This window comes from Drosophila gunungcola (assembly GCF_025200985.1).
Source record: "Drosophila gunungcola strain Sukarami chromosome 2R unlocalized genomic scaffold, Dgunungcola_SK_2 000011F, whole genome shotgun sequence".
NCBI lineage: Eukaryota > Metazoa > Arthropoda > Insecta > Diptera > Drosophilidae > Drosophila > Drosophila gunungcola.
The window spans coordinates 1203993-1227289 of record NW_026453169.1 but is presented as its reverse complement, the minus strand read 5'-3'; the positions used below and the strand labels follow the sequence as shown (position 1 = coordinate 1227289).

Here is a 23297-nt window from a genome sequence, read left to right as displayed (position 1 = left end):
AGCAGAAGGACGCCCAAGCAGCAGACACAAATAAGGGATTTAAATGTCGATAATGTCTGCAAACAAGCACAGCCGAGATAGAGTTCGGAAGGGGTTCCTCTGGGGTTGGATGTCCAAAAATCAACCAGAAGCAGTTGAACCGAACATAATCGCAGCCGCAGTTTGGAAAAGAAAAGGCGAAAGCCAAAATGGCACCCAAGAAATCGCTCATGCCTCGACTCGCCTCGCCTCGTCTCGTCTCATATAGCCATAAAGCAACCGACTCAGACTGCGTTTGTTTCAACCATTTCGAATTGACCAAGTTGGCCACCCACTCGGTGGCACGCTGGCACGCTGGCTGGTACGGGATCCATACTTAAGTTCCAACGGACAAAGACAAAGCCACACACAGAGACCGAAGGGAACTGCAACTGCATCAGCAGCAGAAGCTGAAGCTGAAGCAGAGGCAAACGCAAAAGCACAGGCCATGGCAAAACCAAAGGCAACCTTAATCACTTTAGTTATCAATATTACTTATTTACGTTGCTTCTACTTAGCGCTTAAGACGCTTTGACTGTGTGACTGAATTATAGGCATGTATACATAAATGCATGAATATGTTAAGGGCCGAAGACGTAGAGGGGCTGAAGGGGGGAATCGGCTAGCATTACGTTTAAATCTTCCTGCTTAAAGCCAAACAAAGTCTCTGGTCGGCGGAGGCAAAAGGAGCACAACATGCGATCTGTGCCATTGATTCAATTAAAGCGGGCAAAAAGAACTCGGAACGGGTCTGAACCGAGAAACCAAGGGGCAAATCCCTCGATGTCGACTTCCTGATACCCATTGTGACTACTTAAATTACCCTTTGTATCAGACTGTTAGAAAGGTAAGTTCTAATTAAAATTAGATGTTATTTAAAATAAATTCAAACATGTAACATTAGGTAAAATATTAAAATGCATTTAATGAGTCTCTGAGTAGTTTCTGCGTAAGTAATCCATTCGTATTATTTCAATTACATCCTATAACTTGGACACTGCACTACTATAAATATATACTCTCATTTGGTGACCATATCGTAAGACAATACCCTTATCTTTTCCAATCGTCAGTATTAATATGAATTCATAAAGATTTCTACTTTTCAGAGAAAGTAGTTCTTCCGCTGGAGTAAATTAAGTATACGCCTAGTGGCTGTCAGTCTGTTTTAAACCTCCTCGCTGGCAAATGAGGAAGAGGAAGCCGAGAGCAGAAAGGAGCAGGGCTGAACAAAAGGCCATATATACTGTATTGATTAATATAATCCGCTTGAAGACGCTGGCAGCCACACGGCGAATTAAGTTACATTCGCTAAGAGAGAGAGAGAGAGAGAGAGAGAGAGAGGGGGCGATATTGCCCCCCTTGTTTCGAGCGGTCCGCACCCCGGCTCAACCACCTGCCACAGTTTTAAGTACAAGTTAATGGTGCTTATGCATATTACCCTTCCGCCTCCGCCTCCGCCCCCCCTTTGCGCCTATTAATACCCACAACTGATTTTTCTTCTCCATCCCGCTTATTTTCCTTGCCGCCGAAGTATTTTAAATCGATCCAATGGCAAAAGCGTCTTTTGTATTTGCTGCCTCTGCGAATGCGCGCCGTCTTAATCCGCTGCCAATGAACTGCGAACTGTGGGGCAGGGGGCAGAGGGTTTAGCGGGGGGGAGGGGGGTACCGAAGGAGCTGCCAGATGAGCGGCTTTACAGAGGCGGCGGAGGCGGCGGAGGCGGCGGCGGAAGGGAGAGCTCGGGTTTATTAGTGGCCCACAGACGTCGACGATGTCCTACTCAGGAGGCAGAAAGGATGTCGACGATGTCGCCATATCGCATTGGTATTTTGGCATTTGGGCTTTGTCTGCCCGGGGGGACGAGGGGCAGAGTGGCAGAGGAAGGAGGGACGAAGGAGGAGAGGCTTGGGCTTGGGCTGCCCTCAGAGGAGGATGAAATTTGATCCGGCTGCGGTGAGCGCGTAGCATTGTATTTGCATTAAGCGTAACCTCGACTCGAAACGGGGAATTCGGATGAAGGGTGCGAGACGTCGATACGCGAGGCTGCCAAGGAGCTTAATTTGAAGGGGATTTACGCAGTGCCATTATAAGACCCAGCTCCTCTGCCCTCCGCCGTCCCTCCCTGCAAGCCCCCTTTTTTCTTTTTTTTATTTTCAGCCTTTTGTTGGACTCGCTGCAGAGATCTCTGAACTCTGGCCGGGATTAGGTTAAATTTCTCAACAGATTTCTTCACTAGTTGCGGATTAAGTGCCGTGGGGGCAGGGGCCGGATTCCCTAAGCCTTGGCCACAAAAGCCAAACCGCAAACACAGTAACACATACGAGCTGGCCGGACGGGCTGACAGCTTAGGTCCCAGAACACAGCTCGCTCCCCATATCATCCGACGTTCCCAACTTAAAATCTTAAACATTTATCCGCGCGTATTATGTGGCAACTACGGCTAATTGCCGCAAACACGAGGCCAACAAACACACACACACACACACACACACACACACACGCCTCTTGTTTGCGCGGTTAGCTTTTCCCCCAAACAATCTCTGTGATGTCCAAGCGTCCAGTTAACTTTTCTGGTTTGCTCTGTTTTTCTTTCTGATACTGATTCTGTTGCTGTTGCTGTTGCCCTTAGCTGCTACATCAACTAACACAGAAACAAGCAACAGAAACAGAACGACAGTGGCAACACCATCTGCGGCATTCAATTTAAGGGGATTAACTGCTAATTTTTTGCGATTTCGCCCAATGCCAGCGGTATTTGAGTTCATTTTTTTCCAGCTCCGCATATGTATGCACGAGCACTCGAATGTGGGAGCTACACAGCAATGCCGTGGGGCTTTTACAGTTAAATCTTTGGGGATTGCAAACACACACACACACACATACACACACACAGAGACACAGGGACACATGACACACTCAACCGCCTGTGGAGCCAGCAAAAAAAAAAAATGCAGCAGTTAGCCAACTTTAAGGGCATGGGGTGGAGCTATGACTATGAATACCAAATCAGATAATCAAATTAGTCAAAAGTTGCTATAATCTCTAAGCGGTATGGGGTATGAACTACCCGAGTGCTCGGCGGAATAAAAAGGGATGAAGCCAGCGAGTTGGTTTTTAATCCGAAGCGGAATTCGCTTTTTAGGCGTAATGAGCGAAACCACGCTACCTAATCACCAACGAACACGCTTGAGGAGTCACTCCGGGTAACATAATCTGATATGACGGAGTGGGCTAACCAGGGGTTGGGTAATTAAATGCCTCGGAGTACTATTGTAATGATCAGATATCGCGCGCTTAATCTGAGATTTTTAGTGAAAAGAGCTTTGGGCTGGGGCTTTATCATATGCTCATGTTTTTATCATATGCTCTGATATTCTGGACTTCGGATCAAAGAAAACGGATTCGCAGATCAAAATCAAATCGAATCCCTGCCTGGTTACGCGTTTGAAAGCGCGGAATGCCATATGGTAATTGGGTTGGACGCGAGCCTAAGCGGCTTTTGCTAAGCAATGACGCTTCGACTAAAATAGTTCATTGTCATAACAAAAACAAAAACAATAATTATTACAAAAAAAAAAAATAAAAAATGTATACAAATTTCATTATATTGAATTGTTTTCTAAATAAGAATTAAATATACTATATTTTAATTCAAGTTTTCCGATACTTTTATCTGATGATCATAAGGAAATGAGTATGACCAATCCATAATATTTATTTACTTTTTTATAAGAATTCAGTATAACCTATAATCTTAATTAATTATTATCTAAAGTTTCTACTTTGCACAATTATATGACAAGCTATCTAATGATTTAAGGGGGAAAATGTTATGTTTCATTGAAGATCAATTACTAATTCGCCAGCACAACTTCAATTTCTTCTTAGAGTAACCTTCTATTTTAGGACATCTAGTACCTACATACATGGATGATCCCGTCTAGACCCCTAGCTCAGTTCCCCATTTCACTTATCCTTCTCACAGGCTTTATTTTATTTTCACAGCCTCGCTCCGTGTTTGTTTTTGCTCTGGCTTTTATTTCTGCGGGCGGTGGGTTGGTTGTGGGTGGTTGGTGGGTGAGCCTGGGTGAGCGTGGCTTAGGTCAGTGGGTTGTTGGGTGGTCGGGTCGTTGGGTCGTTGGGTCGTTGGGTGGTCAGAGTGGGTGGGTAATTTCCCAGCTCCAGCCTGCTCCCTTGGGCACTGGGGATGAGCTCTGCCCGACGGCTCAGTTCGGTTTAAGTGCCAAAGCGCGCCGTGCATTGTTGTTGCTGTTGGCAGCTCTCCCTTGCCAGCTTTACTTGGCATCTGTGTTGGTTTGTGTGTGTCTGTGTGTGTGTGTTTGTGTTTGTGTGCGTTTATGGGTGTGTGGGTGAGCTGGTGTCTGCCACTGTTGAACTGGGACAACAACAGCAACAAAACAAAATCTAGTGAACTTCATAGGGATTAGCCTGCACGAAAGCAACAGATTTAAAAGCTTTCGCTCTGCTTTTTAAGTTCATTTGAGCGCTCCGTCTGTGTGTTTGTGTGTGTGTGTGTGCGAGTGTTTGTTTGCTGGTGTTTGGCAGTGTGTTAGTGTAGCCTTTGTTGACAAATGCGACTTGACAGTGGTGTGGCAAATCTGGTCTGCAGACTCAAAACACACATTCGCACACCCAGCTGTCGAGCTGTCGGGGTGTTAAAAGAGGAACTCAATGGCGGGATCTATTGTGTGCCAAGTGCCAAGTGCCAAGTGTCCTCACTACAAGTTCCTTAGTCACTTTATTACAGCGGGTAACATACAGTTTCATACGCAGCTTCTCAGTTCACATCTTAGTAGCCTAGCACACACACACACACACACACGCACGCATATAATAATCCCGAGCCTCAAACATAATCCAATTGCCGGCCATCAAACATAAACAACAACAAACACCAAATAACACCGGCGCGAACTGAACGAAAACACTGGCAACAGCGAACCAGGCGAAAAGCGAAAAGCAGTAACACCAACCTTCTTCCAGCATGTTTTGAACGATACTAAAACCGAAACCGAAACCGAAAACTCTGAGAGTCGAGGAGCGTTCTGCCCCATGCAAAGGCACTCACACAAATGCCCAAACTCACAGATACTGCGGGCAAAGGCACAGATACAGATACAAATGAATAGCAACATGTGGCTCTGGGCTCTGGGCTCTCTCTCTCTCTCTCTCTCTCGAAACTCACACAAACACACACACTAGCCAGCCAGTCAGCCAGCCACCCACCCCACTCTCTCTCTCTCTCTCTCTCTCTCTTGAGATAGCCCCATCTCACTCGCTCTGCCGCTGAGCCCTGGCCCCGCATTACGCTTATCAAAGTATATCTCTGGGATTATACGAAATGAATGGAATTAAGGATTAATTTCCAAGGGATGTCATTTCGTTTTGGGATAATGCCCCGGCTGTACGAGTGTGTTTGTGTGTGTGTGTGAGTGTGTGTGTGCGTGTGTATCTGGGTGTTGGTGTTGGCAGCAGCTTAAGCTATAATGGATTCGGGTTCACAGTTTCCGTTGGCGAATGCTGAAGCTGTCGCAGGCGATGCGAAGGTTTTAGTTATAAAAATACACCGGAGTTTATAATGCCAAAGCGGGTTATAGAACAGTGGCGTGCTAACCTCGCATAAAAAGTGGTTAGCGTTTGGATGATGTTCGCCGAAGGGGGGGGTGCTGGATTATAATGGATTTGGCTTGAAGATAAGTACAACTGAAAAATATGTGAATCATATTGCGATCTCGGGTAAACAATGTATCTATTTGTGTATAACAATGAAGTCATTTTTGAGCGTATCACCGTTAGAAAATTCATTTTCTTCGGCTTCTAAACCAAATGGACTTCAAAGTGATCGTTCAAACATATTATTTGAATTAGCAAATTACAAATAAAGTTGTATTAAAAATTTTCTAAATTTGATTATTTAATTTAGACATATCTTTTAACATATAACAAAAATTAACAAGTCTTATTCCATTAAACATTTTATCCAATTAGGATTACTATTTGATCTTTCTCTTTGAATATTGGCAGATAATAATAAAATAATAATCTAAATATCATCCTTAATTTTTTCAAATGTAATAACTTCACATCATGCCCCCTCTTACGCCCATGACCATTCAGCGACGCCGCTGTTCATTATAATGCCAAGCGATCCATAAAACGAAGAGTTAAATCCGAAATAATAATCCCGCACGAAATTAAATCCCTCGCCCACACGGCCACCAAAAGCAAACGCAAACGCAAAATCCCAGCCCCCACAGCCGCTCCCCTCCTCACGTCCCTGCGCCCCCCTCGCAAATCCCCCGTCACCCCGCCACTGTTTGCATGGAAAAAAGTTAATCTCCCAACAGCAGCAGCAGCAGCAGCCGTCGCCATCGACTCATCCGCAAGCCGAGACTCGAAGGGCGGGCGGCCAAAAGGGGGTGGGGCTGGGACGGAAGGGGGCGGGCTGTCACTGTGCGTTGCTGTCGCTGTGTGGGGCCCCCCACTCCAGCCAATGACCCCCCTTTCCTTCCGCCCAAAAAACCACCGCACGCCCTTCGAAAACTCGAACTCATGGCATGCTTTTGGGCCTTTTTCGGTTGCAGTTGGCAGAGACGTCGACGCGGGCAGCTTTAGCTCTGCCGGTTTAAGGATTAACACAGACACACACAGACACACACACTCAAACACACCCAGGCACGAACGGACCGGGCACCAATACTCGGACAAATAAAGCACACGCAATGCCCAGAGCACAAAATCGTTGGGATTAATGCGGGATCTACTTTATTGCGAAAATATGCTCGACCCAACGAAAAACGGAGATGGTAATGGGGGGAGTGGTGGGGAGGGGAAAGGAAAGGGGGGGGTGACGATTTGGCATTGGACAGTGTATGAGTTTGTTTTAGTGTGTCCGTGTTCGTGTGGATGCGTTGCGGCATTGCCTGGGCATCCATGGATTGTCAGTGACTTAAACGAATTGGGATTACGTTGCGTATGATTCATATGGAGGCTAAAACAACAAAGCACCAGACAGCCACTGGCTTTAAACAACAACAACAACAGCAACAACAACAATGCAGGTTGTGCATATATATGTATGAATATAGATGTATCCGCACTTATAGGCAGCATTGGCTGGGCATTCGAACGGATTACAGGCCCACTCCGCACACCCCACTGCCCATTACGTCCCCAACCCACTATATTTCGACGTACGTTTCCCCTTTCCCGAATCGCTGGTGGAGCACAAATTGAAAATGGACAATCGCCAGCCCGACTGCCAGCCTGCCAATATGCCAGCGCCCTGGATAATCCCCTGCGCGATCAATAAGACCTGCTGGTACACCGAGAGAAATTCGTGAGACAAAAGTCAGGGTGGGAGAAATTACAGCTACGAATGTTTCCATGGAGTGCAATAATGTTATGATATAAAAAAAGACTAATTAAAGAGGAAACTTTTGATTATTTTGATTATTTGTATGACTTAATAAAAGGTTTTTTTTGTAAATAAATTAAATAACTTGAAACTTTATTGCTATGTTTATATTAATTTTTAAATGTATATGTTAAAATGAAATTTAAAGTAATATAATAAATGTAATGGTCTTGTTTCTAGACCTTTAAATGTTATATTCCTAATTATCAAAACACTAATTTAATACAAGAATTAGTTTTTCAATTCATGTACATATTGAATTTAAAATTGTATTTATTTTATACACAGTTAACATAAAAATTATTTGCAAAAAATTAACTTTTGTTTACTGGGACTTTATTGATGGATGTGATGGACGTTCTCCAAATATGGTTTTAAGACTGTTATTTCTCGAAATGTACTCATTTTGTATACCTATAGAGCCAAGGCAAATTTTAATTTCAGTGACTCAATCTCCTGCAAATCCAGGCCTTTACTGTTTCTCGCAGTATATCGCCTGCAGTTGCGAGTTGTCTGCCGGCAGTTTGGCAGGATTGGCAGTCGTATTGGGATTAGCATCCCCAAAGACTCGACCTCGACTCGACTCGCTCCCAAAACTGGCAACTGTCTGGCCCGCCGTCTAACCCACCTGGCTCACACACATAAACACACACTCACACGCACACGCACGCATACCTACACAGGCACGGAAAAGGACACGCACACACACAGGCACAAGGACGCATTAGCTGGCGGCCTAATCCCGACGTCGTTGCCATTGCCAAAGCACTTCAAAAGCAAAAGCAAAAGCGAAGGAACAGGAACAAAAACAAAAGCTTAAGGAGCTGGAACAGGAGCAGAAGGGGTAGCAGAAGGGGCAGCAGGGGTAACGCAACTCGAAACGTGAAACTTCTCTTCATTTGTGTCTGATGGGATTAGGGCTAAGGCCAGATAAAGGGATAAGGGATTCCCAAATAATGTCGTGCCCTCAGCTCGAGCAACTCGGGATGAAACTCGAAAGTTTTTGGCGCCAAATTCGCATGCAAAGCAGGCAGGCAAGTCTCCGAAAGAGATGGCTGCATGCAGATAGAAAGAGAGAGAGAGGAGAGAGAGAAAGGGAAAGGGAAAGACAGGGGGTGCTGTATATCGTACTCTACCCTTTTTTGGGCTGAACGTTCACCGGGTTCAGGAGGCTTAGGTTGCAGGATAAGTCGCAAACTTGATGCTTTTGCTTAATGTCCTTGGATGGTGGCTCCTGCTCTTTCCCCTTTTTCCTGATGATGATGATTTTGTTTTCGCTTGCGGATTATAAAACGCCCAGTTGCATTCGCATTAGTTGCTCTCGCCTGGTGGTTTTCCTAATTCCCCTAATACCCTATACGTCTGTGTGTATGCAAAAGCAGAGTTAAAGTTGAATATTAAATGGCCCGGAGAGGGAAAATGGGGAAAATTCCATATTAAGTGACAGGAAATAAACGGTTTAGCAGCAGCGTTAATTGGCACTCTGGCATTTGCTTGTGGCTTAATAAAATAGTAAAGGATGCCTGTACAGAATCTCAAGAAAGTGTGTCCTTCAGTCGCAGGCTTATGGCAAATCCCAGTTGCAGCTGTTGTTGCCAAAAGGAAAATGCCTAGTCTTATAATATTCATAATCGAACCGTTTGGCAGACCTAGTCCTTGTCTAATTACAAATGTGCTGCCAGCATAATTCCACTTGTGCATTATTAGATACGACGCACTTCCACATATATTTACTCGCACAAAAGCGCTCAAAGTTAATGCACGTGATTTATAGTTGCTGTTCCTGCTGCTGGGGCTTGTGTATGTACTTCTGTTTTGATAATCGCACGGCACACAGGGAGTATTTATTCGATTATAAACCGAAACGCATAGAGATCCTTAAGCCGCTCGAATCGAGCTGCAAGTGGCTCGGGGGACGTTCCAGGTTGCACGTTGCAGGTTGGAGGTTGGAGGTTGCAAGATGCATGTTGCTGGGGGCAGAAGGCGGGGATTGTGGACTCTCCGGCTCATATACCGATGTGGCAGCTCGGAGTGTTCGATTCGTGCTCCCCTCCCAACATTTAAATCCTTAAAATTTGTAGTTCTCTTTGTGTCAGGGCTAAAAGGACCAACTGGAAGTGGAGGCGCAAGCCATCGAGGCGAAATCTCCCTTCACAGATACACGTACAGAAATGGGCAATGATTTAAATGGTTTAATGTATAAGAAATTTATGTGAAGCTCGGATACTGTCAATGGTTTGATCAAAATTATTTTTTATAATATTTTAAGGCCTATTTATTCCTTTGAATGGAAGTAAGCTTAACTTATGAAGCTGCGCGGATCAAAACCTAATTTTAGTTTACCAAAAATACGTGATCATGCCTATTTGTTCTGTGCTTTCAGGTCGTTAAAATTAAATTTCAATTTAAATTAATATTTTATTAAGCTCAAATATGAAGGTTAAAATATGTCTGATGAGTAAAGTTTTTTTTAGATATTTTTATAACATTTATATTGATTATTAAGTTTAAAATGTAAGATGAATGTTCCCTTTAAATTATGACGCCAGATGCTTTTTTTAAATATAAATTTATTATTAAGTAACATTATGACCCCTGATTGCATTTCTTTCCGAGGCAGGCAAAACATATTTCTCAAGTTGAGAGCTACCCTTGAGTTGACCCTCTGCATTTTGCAGTGCACTCGATGATGGTGGCTTAACTCAATCAGCATCACCTGCAGCACCTGCCTTTAGCTCCTGCCGATGTCCTGGCTAAATGTATGCCAGAGTGTGTGTGGCTGGTGGGCAACTACCGGCTTTTATGCTGTAGCTCCTGTTGTTGTTGCCGACGTTGGCCGGGCCAATCCCTTTTTGCTTATAATTCGGAAATGTTGCCTCCTGTTGCTTTTGGCATTTATTCGAATTTGTATCTCAATCTGAGGTTGTATCTGTATCCGCATCTGCATCTGCATCTATGCTCTGCGTCAGCACATATGCCAGGATGGGGTTTTTGGGTTTTAGGAAGTGATTGGGCAGTGGGTGGTGATGGGCTGGGAACCGGCTTAGGTGAGTGGTATCATTCAGCTCCGCACTGGCCACTGTGCATAACGCTTAACACTTAAGCTGCAGACGCTCAACCGCCCACCTGTCGCCCTGCCGGATCCACCGGCCCAGGGCTTAGCCACTCCTCTCACAGGTGAGTGAGGTGAGTTGGAGTTCGATTCCGAGTTCGAGTCCGAGTTCTAGTCCAAGCTGAAGCTAGTTTTGCGTGTGATTGCGAAACCGGCTGCTTCTTCCTGCTCTGGCTTTGAGTATCTCTTATCCTGCAGCAGGAGCAGTGCGTTGCTTTTGTGTCGCCTGATTACCGGTAGCACTCCACAGAACTCGGAAGCTAAGTGAGTGCGTTGCCGACACTTGTGCGTCCATCAGGGCTTATCGGTGCTTCGGAGCCGGAGCCGGAGCCCGAGCCGGAGCCCAGCATCTCATTATACAATCCGGCCCCATATGACATCTGCATAATAGCCGATCGAACGGGTGCCGGTGACCATTTTTTGAATCCTTGAGCGCGTACTTATGTCCACAGAGTCCTGTATGCATGGCGCCTGGCTTATGACACATGCGGATTCAGCTGCTGCTGCTGCTGCTGCTCCACTTTCGGTGGCCAAAGGCAACAATGATTCAATAGCAGGGTCAAGTGGGGGCCAGTGTCCAGCGTCCAGTGTTTTTCGTTGCCCAAACGCGTTGATCCACAAACGTGTCGTTAACTAAGGCGCAGTGATTTTCAATTGCAGAGCGCGTCGCCTCGCCGGCATGGGTGTGTGTTTGCATAGGCTTATAGGTGCCAACAGTGTGGCACAACTGCAGCAAGCACCAAGGGGCCTGGACAGCCGCAGCCACAGTCAGAGCCATAGCCAGAGCCACAGCCATGGCCTGCATATTGACAAGTGCAGCCGGGTGGGGATTTATTAAGGCTAACGTATGAAAATGTTGCATACTAAACTCTGCATAAATCGAAACGCAGCGGCAGAGACAGCAGAATCGCAAAAACAGGAACATAAAAATTGGTCCCAAATGGAAAAGCCCAGCTGCCAAAAGGGGGTGGTGGTGCTGGGATTGGGTTTGGGTTTGGGTTTGGGTTTCTGATGGGTGGTGCGGCAGGATAAATATCGTGTTGCGTCGCTGAGCAGCTTAGGCGCAATAAACACGCACACACATTCCGAAATATGCACAACAAAACGCATCGACACAAAACAGATTTACATATGGACACACACACATACACAATGAGACACACACACACATGTGCAGCTGTTGCAAATGGCAATGTTAAATGACAATAATAACAAAAACAGCAATAACAATGCCAAATGACGGCAACAATAAGCAAACCAAACTGCACTGAGCCCCATCCGTAGGTCGTAGGATATGGCATCCATTGGATCCCAGCCCATTCCATTTCTGTCCACATTTTGTTGTGCAAATCCTCAAAATATGCTACAAAGCACATTACACAGATACGCACCCACACACACACCCACACACACACACGAAGCGAGCGAGACTTTCACAAATTCACAGCGACAAAATTCAAATCAAATCCTCTCTGCTGCAGTGGGTTTTAGGCTCGAGCCTTGGTATTTGTGAATTTGGAAAAGAAAGCTTAAAGTATTGGGTAACCAGTAATATTAACAATAACATTTATCGGCCAAGTCAATTGTTTGGCCAACTATCTGCGAAGGTGAAGCCACAAATTGGACCTGTGACACATCCACATCTATATCCACCAAGTTGCCACCGGCCAAAGGCCACCTGTTGAGCCAGCGCACACGTGCTGCCACACATCCGGCCAGATTGCGTATACGCATGGAGTGCCCGAGAGACGAAAGACTGAAGCCAGAGCAAACAAAAGCAAGGCACGCTTCCTGGCCTGCATTCTCCTCGGGGGATTCACTCCACAAGTGGGTGCTCACTTAGCACCCACCCAACCACCCAACCAGCCAACCACCGAACCTCAACATCAACCCCACCACCCACACACTTCTTAACCAGAAGTGAATGTTTGCTCGCACACACAGAGACACACATAAACAGACGCAGATACAGATACAGATACACATCCGTACACAAAATAAACGTTATGAATGCTTCATATGCTTAATCCAGGGGATTTCGATGCATATACGAGTGTGTTGTATCTGTGTCTGTCTCTGTATATGTATCTGTATCTGTGGCTGTGTCTGTGGCTCAATGGAGCCAAGGAAGTGCCTCGTGCTCGGGCTGATATCGTTGGTATGCAAAAGGCTTCACAGTTTCCATTTATATCCGGCAGATACTCGACGCATGCATCCGCATCGAGGTGGCACAGGTTTACTTCTGGCCATGGCTAAACTATTGATGAACCAAACAAGATTACCACGGCCATTGCTCAAGGAACGTATCCACTTGTCTGTTTGTGCGTGTGCCCTTGTGTTTCTGTATATCTGTGTATCTGTGTATCTGTGGGATACGTGCTTAATGCCTTGTGAGCAAATCAAATGAACTTTTCATGGATTAGGCTGGCTGAGTTGAGACAGAGGAAATGCCTCGACCATTTCCATTTGCCATCAGCAGCTGGCCTGATTAAAGATGTGCCTTTAAAGCGGTCGGAGATTTTCCCGCACCAGTTGCGTTCGCTCACACAAACCCCTTTAATTACACACATAATCACGCACTGGATTATGAATAATAGTAAATTTCATTATTTATTTTGCTCCTACTCTTTGTCATTATTGATTAGAAATCATTGCAATTTAAATTATTTAAACAAATCCTCAATCTAGCGCATGCTTTAGTAGACAAATCTTTTTTAAAATCGACTTATTTAATATTTCAGCAATAAATTCTCAGTAAATACAAAATTGATTAAAAAATAAAAAAAAAAAAACAAAAAAAATATGAAGAAAATACTTTTTGAAATCTTTATAATCTAAACAATTATAAATAACTCTTTAATTTGAGCCAAAAATATTATTGTTTGTTTTACATCACTTAAGTAAACTTTTAATAGTTTTAGAAAATATTAAATATTTTAAACATTTTATGAACCGAATGTAGATCACAAAACTAATAAAGATTTTTTTTAAGATTTAGAATAAACGAAAAAGCATACAATTCTTGTGAGGTCACTTAACCCACCCTCCCTTTTTTGTGAGTAAGTTACGGCTTTTAGATGCTGATTATATTTTTATACGAAAGAATTCCCTTTCCTTAATAAATACAATTATATATATATTTGATTTGAGATAATTAAAGCGTCCTTTACTCACGATTCACTTTGCTGACGTCGAACTCCCGTCGCGAGTCCAAGGCCGGATGGCTGAGGAGCTTCTCCGCCTGCTGCTGGGCCTGCTGGACGCCCACGGCCATTCCAAGGGCGGCCGGTGGGAGGCAGGATATGCTGCCCCGCTCCACACGCTCCTCTCGCTCCCTTTCCCTTTCCCTCTCCCTTTCCCGATCGCTCTTGGGGGTGGCATTCTGACTAGATGAGGCTGTGGAGGAGGAGAGCGCCTGGCCCTCTGAATTCGCCGGGGGATGGGCGGTGGGTGGGGTGCCCTCGGAGGACCTGCGCCCAGCCACCTCGCCACCCACTCCGCCTGCCTGCTGCGACTGTTGCTGGTGGTGATGTTGCTGCAGCTGATGCTGCTGCTGCTGCTGGTGCTGGTGCTGGTGATGTTGCTGCTGCATCTGCAGCTGGGTGAGCTTCTCCTGGACGCCCTGCAGCGAGGCTCTGCGGTGCTGATCCTCGCCAGCCACGCCCACGCCCACGCCCACGCCAACGCCCACACCCACGCTGTGGGGCGGCGACAGTGAGTGCTCCTTCTTGACGGCCAAGTCGGCCAGGCTGGCTGAGGCGGATGAGGCATTCGGCGATTTGGCATTGGCCGCGGCCACAACGGCGGCCGCGTTGGCAGCTCTGGTTAAGGCCAAGGCCTGACTCTGCAAAAGAATCGAAACAAAATGGGAAAAAGACAATGAGTACTTGGGCCAAGTTTTCCCATTTGTCGCTTGTTTGCTCGGCTAAATGATCCGGTGAAATTTCCACTCCACTCCATTCGATCGTTCGCCACGCGAAATAGAAAACAACCCAAATTCGCTTTATTGATTAAGTCAACAATGGCCATGAGAATCATGAGTCTCAGCCCTGACAGGCGTTGATTTCTATTGATTTGTGAGCAACAGCTCCGGCTGCAGAGGGGCACTGTTTGCTTTCTATAATTTAGCAAGTAATTTGCTGCACAAATCGTGGCGAATCACGAAATTGTCTTTAATGATGCGCAGATCTCCGACTCGAGATCGTTGTCGAAGCGTAACTAAATTAATGTGGCTCTCGTCTTCAGTCCATTAAAGAGCAGAAAGAGCTCTTTCACAATGCTACACACATGCCCCAGACGAAGACCAAGACCAAGTCGCTGACCAAGTCCGAGCCCCCACAAAGCGGCAATTGATGGCGGAGTCGGACCCAAAGTCTCGGATTCAAAAGCGAAATCAGCGATGACACTCTGCCCTTGCAAAGTGTTGACCGAATTCCGATCTTTTCAACTAGTGGTGTATAATTGGTTTTGCAATGATTGAAATATTTAGAATGCAACTTATGTATTAATCCCATAATTTAATTCATTTGGAAACCTTCTTAGGAACCAAACTAAAAAATATGTATTAAAAGCACTCAGTTCTAATTTATTTAATATGATAAAATAGTTTAATCTTTATGGCAGATTATTTAATTTTAATTTAACATTTTCTTGTTTGAAATCATTAAAATTTAATGAACTTAAAGTTTAGTTTTTATAAAAAACCTAAATTTGTAAAAAATTTGTTTAGTTTTTATAACAAGTTATTATTCCCAATCGTTAATATAAAATTAATTGAAAAACATTTTTTTTTAAATGTTTAGTTTTTATTAATTTTTGTAATGTCCCATCGTTGGAGTAATGCTTACTGCAAAGGAAGTAAGTTATATTTGTTACGCTGAGTTATTCGTTTAAAAATTTACTAATTTTAGCAGTTAAATGGAGCATTTTGTTCTGAAAATTTTGTTTTTTAAGCCCTCTAAATTCCTTAGAACTAGCTCATCTGCGAACCGAACTCTGCTGTCTGCTCATCGATCTTCATTTTCCCACTAGCCATCCCGATTCGACCCCAATAATTATAGCGTCTCGCTGCTGCTACCGTTTTTACCGTTTATGCTGGCTGAGCACGCATGGAATTTTAGCTGATTCTAAGGCCCAAGGATTCCATACCGCAGTTTTTTTTACCAATCCCGTGCGTGCGGATTGGCAAAAAATTATGGCATTGGCATTTCGGCTTTTTGGCGCTGATCGTGCGGATAAACTTAAATCGAAGCCGAGGCATCGCATCTCATCGAGATTTTGATCCGGGCCAGGTCGATCGTGGCCCCTGGCTAGTTTGTCAAATGAGGGCATAAAAACAGCAGCAGTCGCTACAAAGATCCTTTTCGAAAACATGTTCGGAAACTTAATAAGAGCAGAGGGGTCTGGGTCTGGGTCGTCCATGGAGATGAAGTTGGAGATGGAGAAGCTGCTGCTGCGGCGTCTCTGCTTTCCACAGTAGCCGCATCGAGTTAGCGATCAGCGACAAGCAATCGATCTTGTGTTATAATCATCGCCAGCTCCCCACCTTTTCCTCTTGGCCATCAGCGGCGATTTAGGCCCGCAAAAATTCATTTACGCTTTAATCAATTTCATTCACTATGCAACAGCAGCCGTTGAAAAAGGGGTTGTGGCGAATACACAGAAAGAAATGTATAATCTAATACAAACACTCCTTTTTGTTTTAATCAACACACTTAAAGCTAAGTGTAAGCTCGGAGATGTTGTGATGAAAAATTTGTACATTTAGGTGCTTTTATTGGAATTTATTTAATAATTACTTTTCTGTGTATAAGCCTTTCAAAAGACCCTAATTTTAAAAAAAACCCAAATCATTTAGTGAACAGAGAATATTTAATCAATATTTTTCTTGCTGTGCAGCGAAATATGGAAAGGAACCGCAGACTGAGCAAACTTCGCCTAAGGCATCCAGCCGACAATTTCAGCTTACATTGATCTCGTCTTGTCTCAGTCCCTGTGCCTGTCCGCTTTTTACTCTTTCTGCAGTTGCTACTTGGCTTCTGTTCCTGGCCACATGTCAAGAAATTGACGAAAATTCGATCAAAAATTTTAATTGATCGCCCTGCAGTGATTTGGGTTCCCGAAAAATTGATCTACCCATGCCGAGCCATCTCCATCGCCGCGCATAAACTCATATGTATATTCTTCGCGCTCGCACTTGCCGTAATTTTCGGTTGGCCGGCGAATGGGCTGAGATCGACGGACGACCGACTCGTGTTGTGATTATGTTAATAGAGGTGCTGCCCCCCAGTGCCCCCCCCCCCCCCTCTTTCCCCCTTCCTGGATTCCTGTTTCCGCATCCCGCCCGAGGGGGAGGACGGCGCTCGACTCTGCCGGAAACTGCAGTGCCAGCGGCCACAAATTGCGAAATAATCAAACATTTCAAGGGCTGCCACCAAATGCATGGCATTAAGGCTCATCGAAGAATGCCAGAAGTCGCTGATCCTCTAGAACAACTGAATGAGTCATCATCGGAAGATGTGAGGTAGAAAAATGTCAGGTGAATCGTTATTATAGGTATCTATTTGTCTACATCAGAGTGGTACGTTTTTGAAAAAAGTAAACGAATCAATTTGTCTTGAAAAAAAACTTAAAGGAACTAAAAGAAGAGTCAATCATCAAATTAAGATGGAAAAGTACCGGAAAAAAAGTCATCATAGATATCTCGTTGTGTATGTCAGAGTGATAAGTATTTGAATAGTGTCAACTTTCAAAATGTCTTGAAAAAACGCTATGAAATATATGAAACAAAAATAAGCTCCAATTAATCCCTTCTTCTTGTCCATCCGTTTATTAATAGCTATCCAGGGCATTAATCAACTCGACTCGCTCCTGATCTTCCAGCCGATCATCCTCGCTGAATGCTGCCAATCAAGGGGCCCATCACCCTCCACACTTTTCCACCCATCGAGCCGAACATTTTAATATTAACCTGTCAAAGGCCATAATTGACAACGATTAACTTTGTCTTTTGTCTCGCGAAAATTTACATTTTTATGGTTCAATAAAATAAATCAAAGAAGGGGAAAAAACCCGAATATGAAGAGGCGATGGCAAAAGGCATCAGCAGCAGCAGCAGCAGCAGCAGCAGCAGCGAAGCAAAAGAGCTAAAAGAAACCCCGAGCACAGTGGCAGCGAAAAGTAATTGCAGCACATAATAATCTCGCATTTAATAATCCTCATTAAAGCGCAAAATCACGTCGGTGCGCTGGAGAGAAGAACGGAACGAACAAGAAGGGCCCATCGACTTGGCTGATGGACAGTTTACACTAACAAATATCACCACCACCTTGACGAGGGGAGGGCGACATCAACTCTCGGATCTGCACAAAATTAGAGGCCCAACAACATTGACGTGATGTTTTTTTTTTTTTGGTTTTCTTTTCTTTTCTTCTTTTTTTTTTTCTACCCTTTGGAAATTCCAGAACAAGCAGAGGGCTTCTGTTTCTGTTTCAGTCCCCAAAAATATGCACATGGGCCCCCAAAAAAAGAGGGAGGATCGGGAAAAAGAGGAAGCGGGAAGCGATGCGCATCAATCGATGATATGATGAGCTGACGTTTCGGGTTGACGTTTGCTTGTCGTCAATACGTCGCCTAATAACACGTCGCAACAGGTAGTCCCCGAGCATCAAGCAAACGGACGGACAGACGGACAGTCTGAGATTCTGATTGCGACACAGATACAGATACACATGGTGGCTGGAGATGGAGCTGAGCTGCCCAAGAAAGGAGTCGCTTTTTAGGGGTTTGATGGAATTTCATCAATTGCATGAAAAATATGAAATTAGTTTGGGGCCCAGGCATCGGGAAAGGCGACCAAAAACCAAAAACCAAAAAGCCCAAAACCACAGTCTGCGGGGCTACTGGATTTTTAATGTGTTTTAATCATCGACAGCAGATACTACTGCTGCGCCTCCTCCTTTGCTGGCTAAATTGTTTTTGCTCCTCTGATCCTGGGACTGATGTATGGCGCATTCCACTTGGGCTATAAATCGTGGTTGCGCCTGGCACCATGGCGCTGTCTCCTTGTCCTTGGCCAAATATCATTTGATTCCTCCTCTGCCAGGCATTAATTGTTTTTGTGCCGAGTGCTGCGTGATGGGAATGACTGATCAACTGCCTGGATCGGGATAGGGATCGGGATCGGGATCGGGATAGGAATCGGGATCGAGCTGATCGAGCTGATCGACTGATCGACTGATCGCTGGTGAGAATGAGGTAAAATTGCCTGGACAGAATTCGGTGGGAATTTCGAGGAGCCGTGGATAAGCTCTTCTATCTTCTGTGTTTCTTGTCAAAGGCCTTGTTCTTGTCATGTTCCCTGTCAGTTTGCTTAGCCAGCACACATGTATTCGAAAAGTGTTGATCAGTTGAGCAGCGAACACTGATCGAAGATCTCTTTTCTGTGATCTTAATCGGCCCAGAACTAAAAACTCGAGGCCATGAGTGTACACACTACAAGAAATGTCTTTGGGTTTTTAATTTATGTATACTTTAATCAGTTATTTATATTTTATATGCATTAAAGAAATTTTTATCATATTTAAAAATAAAGTAAAAGCTTAAAAGCCGGGTATTGCTCTGATCTTTGAGCAAGTAAAGGTTAAAAGATTAATTATAGCTCTAAGCTTTAAACAGTCATTCACTATTCTTTAACGCCTAATAATATTTTCTACAAAAACGTGATAATTTTATTAAAGTCAGTATTTTAGTTTAACAATATGGTTTTCAATACTACAGACTTTCATCCAGACTTATTTTCAGGGGAACTCTCCCATGTTTATGGCAACTTGACACTTTATTTTCCTTTAAGTGCAGCCACACAATGACATTCCCCACCGTCTGAGATTATGTCCGACTGGTCCGTCTTCTTTTTTGCTTATCGGGAGGAGCCTCGCTTCGAGACATTACCATTTCCATTGGCCGAGACTCTGGGTTTTTTTTTTTGCTGGCCGTGCGATTGGGTGTTTGGCAGCGTTTTTATGCTCTTTGTAGGGGCCGGGCCCCTGTTATTAATTATCATCGTCAGCGGGAGGCGATCAGCCTCAGCGTCTGCATCAGCATCAGCATCAGCATCAGCGGACCGAGATTCGCATTTCGTGTTTCTCAAATTCCCTAGCGAGGCAACTGGCGGCCAGCAGCAGAATGCGATCATTTGGAATTCGGCGCGTAGAAATATCATTTTCGTGGCTCTGCGCTTCGTGATTTCTCCGGTTTTGTCTCCGTGTCTCTTCGCTTTTCGTAATTTGTATGAGATTTTTGGAATTTTCACTGACTTTTGCCATTTATGTGTGTCCCTGCTGTCTGTTTGTCTGTCTGTCTGTCTGTCTGTCTGTCTGTCTGTCCGTCTGTCTGTCTGCCTTGTGTCCTTAACGAAATTGTGATTAAGTGTTTCAATATCGAAGTGACGAAAGGCAGCAGATCGAGCGTTCAGGCCAGCAGCATACATGGGCCAAAGTCAACGATGGCGAACATCGTTGCGACGTGCAAAATAATTAAAAATCAGCGAACGTTTTGCGACAGAGCAGTGGCTACCAAACTCATGAGCTCCCAAGCTCCCGATCTCCCCCCTCCCCCTTGGCCCCCTGGAAAGATCGACGCCCGCATCGAGTTGGCGAGTGCGAAAAAACGCCATTTAAAGATGCCACAAAGCCGCAGATAAGCAGAGACAATGTGCGAAGGGGACGAACGATGGCCCGAAAACCGGTTGACAAAATACGCCGGAATTGGTATGCGATCAGTTTGAGCGATAGCCAGATCCAGACTTCGAGTTGAGTCCAGACAACGGACCGGCGATCAGCGATCGCGGAAGAATTTCTGGCCAAATTACGAGCCGGCCAACAGCTACCCAGCTACGCGAATTCAGCCTGAACAGCGACATTTAATTATATTTCATTTCATTTTATTTTACTACCTCTGCTGCTGCTGCTGCTGCGCCTGCATCTCGGAGGGCTTTTTCGGTAATGCTCGCTGCACTCGAAGCATTAATGATGACTTTGCCCTGAATTGCAGAGGCCTACACTCAATAATAACAATAATCATAAAGGGGAGAAGCAGCAGCAACAGCAGCAGCAGCAGCAGCAAAGGCAAATCGCCAATTGGCTATGGCAATGGCAATGGCATGTCCAAAGTCGAGGAGCAGGTCCATGTCCATGTCCATGTCCATGTCCCCATGCCTTGATTATGCGCGCGTTCCTTGCAGCCCCCCGTCCTTCTCCTCCTCCTCCTCAGTCGTCGTCCTCCCTGCAAGGTCCTCATTATTTCTACTCGTCGGACATCAATTTGAGATCATTGCTACTGGTGCTACGGCTACTGGAGAATCGAGACCCGAGTTGAAACTTATGAAACCTCAACTCAACTCAAACTGGTACTGCTACTGCTACTGCTACTTCTGCTGGGGAGAAGGTGTCGAGTGCTTGAAATGTTTTAAATACAAAAATTAATAAAGCTCTCTCGTGCTTACATATGTGCTGGCATTTTCCATTCTTTCAATTACCTGCCGTGAGTGTATTTCCCCCCAAAGCGAGCTGGGCAAATTATTAACTTAACACTTGATGCCCACTTAAATCGATCGAGAAGGGAATAAAAAGTAGAAGTAGAGTTGGCAAATACTTATCGACTTTTAATTATAGATATCTAAACTTTTTATGGCAGCTGCATTTTTTTTAATAGGTCATAGAATATTGAGAATATTAAACACTCATCAAAATAGATGGAAAATTCGAAGTTAAATTAAAGAAATATATTTTTGATATATTTGTGAGACAAAGAAATATATTTGTGATAGCAAGATTTCTGTCCCTGCCTTGTATTTACCATTAAAATAAATCGTTTTGAACGCAGCTTTGTAGACCATCCAAGAACGATATTTTTAAGGCTAGATTCTTTATTTATATTTTTGTACAAAAAACAACATCAATAAATCTGTATTTATTTTTGTTTGTAATTTGAATTAATCACTTTGAATGCAGCTTTTTACACTACAAAAGTAAACTGGCAATAAGTTCACCATTTAAAATGTTGATGTCTATCTCAAACAGAGGCACTGTCCATAAATACATCAACTTGGAATTTGTTTAAGCCAGCAATTCTTGGTAATCCTTTAATAACAGTACAGAACGCCCTTAACTACCTGCCTGTTCAGTAAGTTAACATTTTCAATATCCCAAAGTGGTGGATAATTTTATAGTGTCATTTACCATCGATCGAGGAACAGCTGACATCGTTTCTGGAGGACCAAAAACAGTTAACGGAAGAGTAGACTGCAGTGACAACCCCGCTTTTTTTGTTGCTGGTTCTGGTACGACATGATGGCCTATGTAGGTGCCCTTGCCAATGCCAAATGCCGGGAACCGAATGCCAAATTACATTTTCAAGTTCAACATGCCGGGGCGGCATAATTTCCTCGATGCCAGCCCCTCCCCTTCCGCCCCTTTTCCCTGTGCCTGCGGCTGGAAAACTCGTTCATGTGTGACTGCCTCGGCCAAGAGCACTCTGCTAACTGTTTCACATGATCCTTTGTTCCCGGCCCTTCGAGTCCGTGTTGCGCTTGAGGAATTCCCTGCTCAACAAATTATTACCTACACACATGACGGACCCTGTGTGTGTGTGTGTGTGTGTCTGTGTGTGTGTGGGTCACTCCGAACTCCAATTATAAGTCAATTAAATAGGTTAAAATTTAGAAATAAAAAGGCAGAGGAAGCGGAGTTAGGGGACACAATTTTGTCACGGACAAATGGGCAGGAACCAATTTACGGGCAAGAAGCTCAGGCTTTCCAGGAAGAGTATCCCTTCGTTCTCTACCTGAATCGGGTGCGCTTGTACTCTATCTTTTCTCACTCCCCTACTCCATCACTTATGTAATCGCCTGATTCTGGGCAAATATATTTTATTTATCAATCAATAAAAGACGCCTCGCTACAATGCCGAGATTCATGCAAATTCTAAACTGATTCTCGCGGACAATTGGCCCATTGATCAATCATTTAAGCGAACCAAGAGCAAAGCAATCAAGTGATCTGTGAGCCTAATCGACACCGAAAGAAACCGATGCACACACGATGTGGTGTGTTGTGGTGTAAGCATCAAGTGGCATCAAACGATTTTAATTCAATCGCACCAATTAGGCCAGAGCCACAGGCGCCCCCAAAACGTAGAGCCACGTATGCTTCTCTATGGGCTCAATTAACAGAAATATCTGTAGATGTAAATAATCGCACTGCGGCTTGACAATTTGCGTCACTCGCAGAAGGGGCTGATGGGGGATGGGGGATGGGCCAATCAAAGGGGGCTGAGGGGTTGGGGTAGCGGTTGAGCTGGGATCCATTGGAGCCCGAGGAATGCTCGAAAGCAAAGTTCAACATTTCGTTCGCCTCACTCACTAATCTGTCGGGGTCAATCGATGTTAAGTAGAATCACGAATACCAAATTAATTGATGCCGTTGATATGCGCAGCTCCCAGTGTACGGTGTTCAGTGTTCAGTGTTCACTGTTCACTGTTCAGCCTTCGGTTTATAGTCTTCAGCTACCAAGAAGAACTCTCTCTGATGATCCATCCATCTATTTGCAGCTCCCCCAACTCGTCGATCGGGAGATGTGTGTCAATCTGTGAGTGCGGCTCGCATACGCCATACCATACCATACTTCTAGCGAGTGTCAAATGGGTAAATAATACTCGGTTCATGTTTT

The 23297-nt window shown here is 44.6% G+C and overlaps 1 protein-coding gene across 1 annotated transcript in view; it reads right to left on the bottom strand.

Annotated features, from left to right (window-relative positions):
- The window catches only part of LOC128255400 (uncharacterized), a 48888-nt gene that overhangs the window by 13060 nt on the left and 12531 nt on the right, over positions 1-23297 (bottom strand). Inside the window, 1 exon segment of the mRNA XM_052984993.1 lies at positions 13746-14415. Coding sequence (XP_052840953.1) covers positions 13746-14415 — 670 coding nt within the window.